The 9,495-nt window shown below is 31.5% G+C and overlaps 1 protein-coding gene across 1 annotated transcript; it reads left to right on the top strand.

Annotated features, from left to right (window-relative positions):
* The first annotated feature begins 284 nt into the window (after window positions 1-284).
* LOC139494883 (GLIPR1-like protein 1) lies at window positions 285-9,408 on the top strand. Its single transcript, XM_071283033.1, has 8 exons — window positions 285-417; window positions 2,785-2,933; window positions 3,579-3,791; window positions 5,047-5,162; window positions 5,826-5,917; window positions 7,048-7,173; window positions 8,257-8,277; window positions 9,204-9,408. Exons 2-8 carry the CDS (start codon window positions 2,796-2,798, stop codon window positions 9,317-9,319), a joined length of 822 nt encoding a protein of 273 aa, XP_071139134.1. The 5' UTR covers window positions 285-417; window positions 2,785-2,795; the 3' UTR covers window positions 9,320-9,408.
* The last annotated feature ends 87 nt before the right edge of the window (window positions 9,409-9,495 follow it).

Genomic DNA, 9,495 nt, shown 5'->3' with positions numbered 1-9,495 from the left:
AACTGTGATGAATATTATTAATTGCTACAAATTAGTAAAAATTTGCCGATAATAATGATCCAGTAAACAAATGGAACCTTCAATAAAACAAAGACCTTTGATTCTGATGCATGAAATAATGATCTGATAATTTAAACAGAATCCGCTATAAAAAGATAAGTGATATCTAACCATCAACATTTGTTTAGAGGCAAGCAAAAACTAAGTAAGTTTTTATTTATTTTTAACACATTTCAACGTTAACTGGTATTGTATTTGCAATAATAATGATCCAGTAAACAAATGAAACCTACAATAAAACAAAGACCTTTGATTCTGATGCATGAAATAATGATCTGATAATTTAAACAGAATCCACTATAAAAAGATAAGTGATATCTAACCATCAACATTTGTTTGGAGGCAAGCAAAAACCAAGTAAGTTTTTATTCTATTTTTAACACATTTCAACGTTAACTGGTATTGTATTTGCAATACTATGTTGGATTGTTAATGATAAGGTGAGTTGACATAATTTTCTAAATTAGATTTATTTGGACTATCGTAAAATTATATATAAAAAATGCATTAGCAAAAATTCCGAAACTCCAACGTAATTCAAAAAGGGTGAAATCAATAAAATCTAACAAAATGAAAGGCTCGACTAACAACCAATAGATCAACTGTAAATCAACTGTGATAGTCCTGAAAATTAAAGTTATAAACATCCAAAACATGGTTACACTAATATTATTGTAAAGCATTTAAATAAGTCATTTTCTGTTAACCTTCTTTCAAACATTTTTTTTCAATCAAATAACTTTTAAAGCGGTGATAAGAACTTTCCATATTTTACCGGTAGTTTTTAATCGTCTATCTATGGGGAACTAATCTTAATCCATGAATAAGTATCTTTCTGTTGACCGATTAAATGTAGCATCTTTTTTGGCATTTGAAACGTTTTTGGACTCGAGCGTCACTGATGAGTCTTTTGTAGACAAAACTAGCGTCTGGTGAAAATACAATATTTAACCCTAGTTTCTCTAATTTTTGCGCTTTTTTTCACATTTCTTGAACAGTGTGAGAAAAATATTCTCTTCGCTAGTGAAAAATCTGTTCTCAGCAAATGATTGGTCGAGAGTATTCCTATTGTGACGTCATGAAAAAAGGCGACCATGCCAGTTAACGTCACATAAAAAGTATAAACGCGCTTTAAATATTAAAATTTAACTGTCTCGAGTGGAGAAATATCGTAACACACTAGTTGCAGTTGTGGAATCTATATATCTATGATGAGTGTATATACTACTGTTCAATTTAAAAAAAAAGGGAAAACGAAATTTGGAAACGATATAAGTTAGAAAAAATGTTGTTAATACAACGTAATCCCATACTGGTAATCTGAAACTTAACAAAATACTGTAATTAATGATCCATACTCTTAAAAAACACTGAATTGTTTTCCGGTTTTTAAAATGTATTTATAGAAGTGAAATACACAAATGACAATCCACCCTACAGTTTTTTTCTCACTATCATACAGTTACACGTTTATCTTCTATATGTCGTTGTTTTCATCTTAAAGTTGACATCACCGAATATCTAGTATGTTCCATTGTTGTTTGTTTTTGTTTCAACTCAGTGTTCTATTATTTCGTTGATTTCCTCTTATAGTTTACATCACTGCATGAGCCTTATCTTGTATGTTGTATTGTCGTTTGTTTTTTGTAGGATTGCAGTGTTCTATTATTTCGTTGTTTTCCTCTTATAGTTGACGTCACCGAATGAACATTATCTAATATGTTGCATTGTCGTTTGTTTTTGTTGCACTTCAGTGTTCTATTATTTCGTATTTTTCCTGTTTCAGTTGACGTCACCGAATGAGTCTAGTATGTTGTATTGTCGGGGTTTTTTTTTGTGTTGCACTTCAGTGTGTTCTATTGTTTCGTTGTTTTCCTCTTAGAGTTGACATCACCGAATAAGCATTATCTAGTATGTTGTATTGTTGGTTTTTTTTTGGTTTATTTTTTTTTTCCTTTTTTAGTTGGCATCACCAAATGAGCCTCATCTAGTATTTTTTATTGTCGTTTTTTTTCTTGCACTTCAGTGTTCAATTGTCTCGTTTTTTTCCTCTTAAAGTTGACATCACCAAATGAGCATTATCTGTTATGTTGCATTGTCGTTTGTTTTTGTTTTAATTCAGTCTTCTATTGTTTCGTTTTTTCCTCTTAAAGTTTAAGTGCTTCCTTCGGTTTAAGTAAATAACCTGGATTGGTTTTCTCTCAATCGATTTATGACTTTTGAACAGTGGTGTACTACTGTTGCCTTTATCTAGCACATACAATTTGTTTTTGTTAAATTTAAAAAATGCTATTAATCCTCGACATACAAATAAGTTGCATCCTCTGAATATTTTTTACTTTGTACGCAGGATTAGATTTTTTGCTCATCCCATTTTGTCAATATAACAGAGCTATAAACTAGCGTTAATAAATCAGTGTATTAACTTCATCAAAAGTCAAAAGAATTTAGTTCTGAGTTAAAATGTCATGTCTGTATTTAAGGCAACATGTACATCTCATTCCTTTTTTCATCAGTTTAATTGGGCAAGTGAAAAAAGTTGTGACCCCAAAAAAAGATTACTAGCACATTGGTACAGAAAAGAACAATTTCTTAAAAAAATCTATTTTTCATAAATATTATTTATCACAACGTAAACATCAGTTTAGAGGTTATTTTTTTTAATGTGTTAACATTAACTTCTAATTTTGTATTGATTTCTTTCTATCTTTTTCCTTATTACAGACAGTTACAGAATGTTGTCGTTGTGGTTCATCTGTTTTGTTGCCATGTCAGCTGGTGAACTTATAGATACTGAGAAGTACAAACAGTTATTGTTAGATGAACATTCTGCCTACAGAAGAAAACAGGGAGCTTCTAACATGAACCAACTGGTAATAGTTCTTAGAGTGTACAACATCCAACATTTTATAAATGCCAAATCTTGTTATAACATGTTTGGTGAAATAAATAAAATTCAACGGCATCTCAATTCAGATTAAAAAACAAATGTTTATATTAATATCTTTTGTGTTTCTCGCGTTTCATTTGTTTCACATTTGTAATTTTTTAGCCTTTTATAGCGATAACTATGAGATTTGTGTTATACTCATTGTTTAAAGCCGTACGGTTATCTATAGTTTTTAATTTCTTTGACATGTAGAGAGTTAACTCAATGGCAATTATACTACATCTTATTTTTGAAATTATAAATCAATAGATTGTCATTCTCGAGGATGCTTAAAGTAAGCTAAGTGTACAAAAATGTCTGCTTCGGAAATTATAATCTTTTTCAACTCGTGTTTTTTATAGCAATTTTCTTGCAAATTTCCGTAAACTTCATAATTGACATCAATTTAACATAAATTAATGACAATGCTCAAAATCATGTCAAATGTAAAGACATATATTGTTAAAACATTACCTACTGTTTTTGTATCATCTTTTCCAAAACAAAATTCAGAACATTGAAACATGGTTTGGTGTATTAATGAAATTGTATTTTTTATAAAAGCAATCAATAATTAATTTCTTACAAGGTATGGGACGAACAGCTAGAACAGGAAGCAGGTGATTGGATAAAATCATGTAACTTCGATCATCAGCATAAAGGTCGCGGTGAGAACTTAGCTTTTGCTACCGGAGACGATGCCGAAAAGATGGCTAAAAACGCAATGAAAGGGTGGTACGATGAAATTAATACGTACAGCTACTCAGGGAAGGCTTGCATGTCTAGCTGTCATTATACGCAGGTAACACTCTTAAGTTATGTCCTTTTCTAGATAAGGCAACAGTAGTATACCGCTGTTTGAAATTCATAAATCGATTGGAAAAAAAACCAGATCCGGGTTACAAACTTAACCTGAGGGAACACATCAAAGATAAGAGGAGAACAACGACACAACAGAAACACAACATTAAAGTGTAACATACACAGAAATGAACTATGGTACACGACATTTTAATACAAAAACATATGGTGGGTTGAACCTGGTTTTGTGGCATGCCAAACCTCCCGCTTTTATGGTAATGTTAAATATAACATTAAAATGACAATATTACATGATAGGACTATAATATAAATAAATGGGAGAACATATAAGACAGAGAAACACAATAATAATATCTAACAAAAGGTGCCAGGTTTAAAATTTAATACGCCAGACGCGCGTTTCGTCCACAGAAGACTAACCAGTGACGCTCTGATGAAAAACGTTCGAAACCCCCCCCCCCCCCAAAAAAAAAGACAAAGATGGAGAGCATTGAGAACCAAACTAACGAGGATGTCGTAAATACAAGCGGTTTCTGTTTGAATACTGTAGATTCTATTCAGTTTTTACAATTGTATAATGTAATGTATAACACTGTCTCTAAGTTTATTTATCAAACTCCATACGCGATGAACAGTTCAAAATTGAAAATAACTTCGATAGAAAATATGTTTATTATAAAAAGAGACTGTAATAAAACTATGAAAACAAAAGAGTAAAATCACAAAAAACTCCGAGGAAAATTCAAAATCCCGAATCAAATGGCAAAATCAAAAGATAAAACACATTAAATGAATGAATAACAACTGTCATATTCCTGACTTGGTACGGGCATTTTCTTGAACTTGGTTTTATAGCTAGCTAAACCTCTCAATGGATTTTTGTACAACATGAGTAGAAATATATCATGAAAAGTAAAATCGCAAAAACACTGAACTCCCAGGAAAATTCAATTGGAAAGTCCCTAATCACATTGCAAAATCAAATGACAAAACACATCAAACGAATGGACAACAATTGTCATATTCCTGACTTGTCATATTCATCTGACCGTTAGTGATGTGATTTTTTGCAATATAAAAAAGAAGATGTATACTAGTGTCGATATAAAAGGTACATCAATCTCACAAGGTGATTTTTCTAGGATCTGTATATCTGCTATGCTCTCTTTATAAAAACAATCTATTTAGATTTTAATACAGAATATTTGTTCTAATGAAACGTATCTTATCCTTAGGTAGTCTGGGCCGAAACAAGGAAAGTTGGATGCGCTATCAATAAATGTGATTATTTATCATTTTCTGGACGTATGATAAAGAATGCATTGTATTTGGCTTGTTTCTACGATCCAATGTAAGTTTACATTTAATAGTTTTTATGTTGTGTATTTGGCATGTTTATTCATAAGCTTTTCTGTATATCCTTCCCAAACGTTTTCTTTGAAAATGGAAAAGTTGATTAAACTTATTTTTTTTTTAAATGGTATGCAATTGCGTTTCTTCATTTTTATCTTTACCTGTAAATGCTTAACTAGCCAAAAAACAAAGCTAGCACTTGATCGCTAATGTGTTCAAGGGGGTTGGTGTTTAATTTTTATCAATATCTTCCTTTGACGAGATAACCAATTAATATAGAGCATAAAAGAATTGCACAGAAATTTCAACCATTCGTCTAGAGTCAATGGTATTCTATCTGCCCAGTTTTTGTTTTATGCTGATTAGATTTTGTTTCATATTTCTTACTTGAAAATGATCTTCATAGTTATTTTTCCACAAAGCAAACCAGAGGATTTGTTGACCTTTCAAATTCTTTAAAAATTTCCTGTACAACTTAATAAATATGTTTTCTTTTTATAAATTTGTTTCAATGTTTCTTGAAAAGTCTTTATATTAATCTAGAAACTGATCAAACAGAATTTTCAAAGATAACATTCATATTAAAAAACAAGAAATTAAGGACAATTAGTGTCTTTGTGTATGTAAGCGATAGAAACATATGATTTGATTTGTGTTCTAGGGGTAATGATATGTCTGAGTATCCATACTTAAAAGGAGAAGCATGCTCGAAATGTCTTGAAGGCCAGACATGTGACGATGGTCTTTGCACAGGTATGAACTTGTTTCAAAATCACAAAAAAAACCGTTTGGAAACACTATTAGTACGCTTGATTGTATGTTTCGTCTATGATTGAATACATTTCTAGTTTCTGTCATAATATCCAGTTTGAGTCGAATTCCTGAAGTTTACCGGATTGAAATAAAATAATTTTGAATAACAGAAATTTTGAAAAAGTAGTAGTAAACCAATGATTTGTATAGTAAGAAAACGATGTGTATAGTGAATACTTTACAAATCCGTGCTCAAGAAATCATAGCGCAAATTCATCAATTGGCATAGGTTAAACTAGACACGTTTGTGAACTTCATGTCATATCTAAGCGTTTATAAATATAGTCAACATCGAGACTACCTATTTCTAATAATATTAAGTGTCGAAATAAGACGAGGTGGTATGATTGCCAATGAGAAAACTCTCCACAAGAGACCAAATGACACAGAAATTAACAACTATAGGTCACCGTACGGCCTTCAACAATCAGGAAAACACATTCCGACTAGTCAACTATAAAAGGTCCCAACATGACAACTGTGAAACACTTCAAAAAAGAAAAATAACGGCCTGATTTATGAACAAAATAATGGAGAAAAAAATATGATATACAGCAACAAAAGACAACACTGAAATACAGGCTTCTGACTTGGGACAGGCACATACAGAATGTGGCGCGGTTAAACATGTTAGCGGGCGTCAAACCCTCCCCTAAGAAACCAAATAAAAATATTGAAATTTTCTGTTTAAAAAAAAAAATTTTTTGTGCAATAACATATTTGAAATATGGATGCTTCTTTTCCTGGGGTTAGGTGCGGTGGGGTGTCAATGACACTGAATACTCATGTGGGTTGGTTATATATTTTGAATGTAAAACGGAAATTACTCGTTCGGTATTCTGAAAGAGAGATATGGTGTAAACATATCATATACTTGTATTATCAATATTTTAAAGATTACTGCTTTTACTCTATTAAACAATAACAGCCTTAAAACTAGATTAGGAAATGGTATCTTTCGGGACTTTTTATGGTTCTGCTATTTACGTATCGGACAAATATGGTAACTATGGTAACAACAATATAATAATATCGCGATTCTATTTTATATTTTACTCTATTTTTGACAGGGAAAGGTAGGAAGATATGTGAAGACAAAGATGATAAGTGTGAATACTGGGAATCAATTAAAGAATGCAACAAAAACCAAAAATGGATGGAGAAGACATGTAGAAAGTCTTGCCATTTCTGCGAAGGTACTCATTTCATTTAATATGCGTATTATACATATATAGCATTATGTTATTAATATATTATGCCTATACACTGTATATGATAAATGTACGTGCCGAAATATTTATCATTGCAATTTTATTTAATTTTAGAATAGAACACAATTCGTACAATAACAAATATGATAATAACACGATGTTTCGTTCTGTTCAGATCAACAATTATAAAAAAGATTGTCGCTAATGAGTCTAGACTCAGACATATCAACGCACTCAACCAATTCGAGATGGTGACCATACATCCTACCTTGCGTCAAATTCTTTATCATAACTCTGTTTGGGAAGTTTGTGTGAAAGGAGCGCACCCGTTCGAATTAAGTCTGTATGTTGGATCATTCACCAAAAATAAGCGTAACATATCAATCAAGTTATGTAAACGCCATTATCGAGAACTAAAGATTAAGAAGCAGACCTACCAATTTAATAATGATATATCAGATGCAAATAAAAAAAGTGGGTTATTGAGTGACAAGACATCATCAGTATATAAGAAATTAAAGAACATTTCCAGGTAGTTTTTTTCTATTCTTTCTGTCTCCTTTAAAGCTGCCTATATATTTTACTTCAATGATACCACATACAGGTCATCGATCTCTGAACTGAGCGTTTGGAATAGTAGCGTGAAGCGTAGACAAATCAGACACATGTAACAGTGTCTCAACAATATGTTAACATATCATAACTTATTAACTGCTATGTCTGTCTAAAATTAATTTGATCCTTGACTTTCATCCTCGTTTCTCGTTTTTATATAGATTAGACCGTTGGTTTTCCCGTTTGAATGGTTTTACATTTCTAATTTCTGGGGCCCTTTATAGCTTGCTGTTCGGTGTGAGCCAAGGCTCCGTGTTTAAGGCCGTACCTTGACCTATAATGGTTTACTTTTACAAATTGTTATTTGGATGGAGAGTTGTCTCATTGGCACTCATACCACATCTTCCTATATCTGTTAATCATTTATAAATATTTACAAAAATGCAAATATCTCATCTCTAGAAAACATGCCTTAAGGTCTAAATCCTGAAATATTTGTTACTTTTTTTTCAGATGACGATATTCAGACAGCAGGTAAGAACTGAATTAGTACTTTTTTCTATGATACCATCTTCTTTTGTTCTTAATCTATTATAGTGTTGCAAAATGTGTTCTAACGAAAATAAGGGTAGTGCATAGGGACATTCAAAACAAGGACCAGCAACTTTGTTGTTTAATAAAAAAAAGCAGGTAAAAACAGTAGCATTTTTGTTTTGGTGTAAACATTTTTTCTAATTTTCCAAGCATGATGGTTTGCATGTGTTTACTGTTTACAAAACTTTTATTTTTTAAATATTCAGGCTTTTCTACCCCAGGATTAGATAAGTTTACCTAGCAGTATTTGGCAAAACTTTTATGAATGTTTAGTTCTCAATGCTCTTCAACTTCGTACTTTGTTTGGCCTTTTAACTTTTTGATTTGAACGTTGATGATGAGTCTTTTGTAGACGAAATGCGCGTCTGGTACAAACCCATTTCAATCCTGGTATCTATGATGAGTTTATTTGCATCAAATTGCATTTTTAAGTTGTTATATTGTTTAATTTTTTACGACTAATATCGTTGACTAGAACTCTTTACATGTTAGTAATGGTTAAATCTTTAATAAAGATAAAAAAGCAAATCAACCTTTTATTAATCTCATACCCCCGAAGCACTTCTTTACCTTCATGATGAATGATTAAAGTAAATAATTTAAACCCAGTTCTTAATTTATTGAACGGTATTAAGGCAAATATAGATAGTATAAAAGCATAAAAGGAAACTCTTGGATAGGGTATGAATAAAATTGGTTTGTAAGTACCTACACGTACCTTTAATCTAATGTAGATGATTCAATACATTTAAAAGGCTACAGAGCAAACTAAATTATAATTCTAATCTTGAATGAGAGCAATTCGACATCCATATGTATAGTTACAATTGTTCAAGTATATTATGGCTTACGCAACTTTCTTTCAGGACCAGCATGTGAGGATAAAGCTGGAGATGCGAAATGCGCTGGATGGAAATTCTCCTGTGTGGACAATGCAGCTTACATGAAGAAAAATTGTAGAAAGACGTGTGGACATTGTTAGAAAAGGAACAACAAATTGTTTGATATTTATACGAAGACTGTGTAGCTGATGACTACCAAATATAGTTGAATAAAGCATTGCAATCGTTAGACTTCTGAAATTGTTTTTATGACCCTTTGATATTGTCTAACGTATAATCAACTAGATACTACCTTAGGGATTTGTAAGAGATAAAC

Source organism: Mytilus edulis, chromosome 1, assembly GCF_963676685.1.
Source record: "Mytilus edulis chromosome 1, xbMytEdul2.2, whole genome shotgun sequence".
In the NCBI taxonomy this organism is placed as follows: Eukaryota; Metazoa; Mollusca; class Bivalvia; order Mytilida; family Mytilidae; genus Mytilus; species Mytilus edulis.
The sequence above is the reverse complement of the archived record's forward strand: the minus strand, read 5'-3'. Positions and strand labels throughout refer to the sequence as shown.

Bases quoted from the DNA above. Each gene is read 5' to 3' on its own strand.
- LOC139494883 (XM_071283033.1), top strand. From the start codon at position 2,796: ATGTTGTCGTTGTGGTTCATCTGTTTTGTTGCCATGTCAGCTGGTGAA. The intron at 2,934-3,578 runs GTAATAGTTCTT...ATTTCTTACAAG, and splicing joins CTTCTAACATGAACCAACTG to GTATGGGACGAACAGCTAGA. The intron at 5,163-5,825 runs GTAAGTTTACAT...TTTGTGTTCTAG, and splicing joins GCTTGTTTCTACGATCCAAT to GGGTAATGATATGTCTGAGT.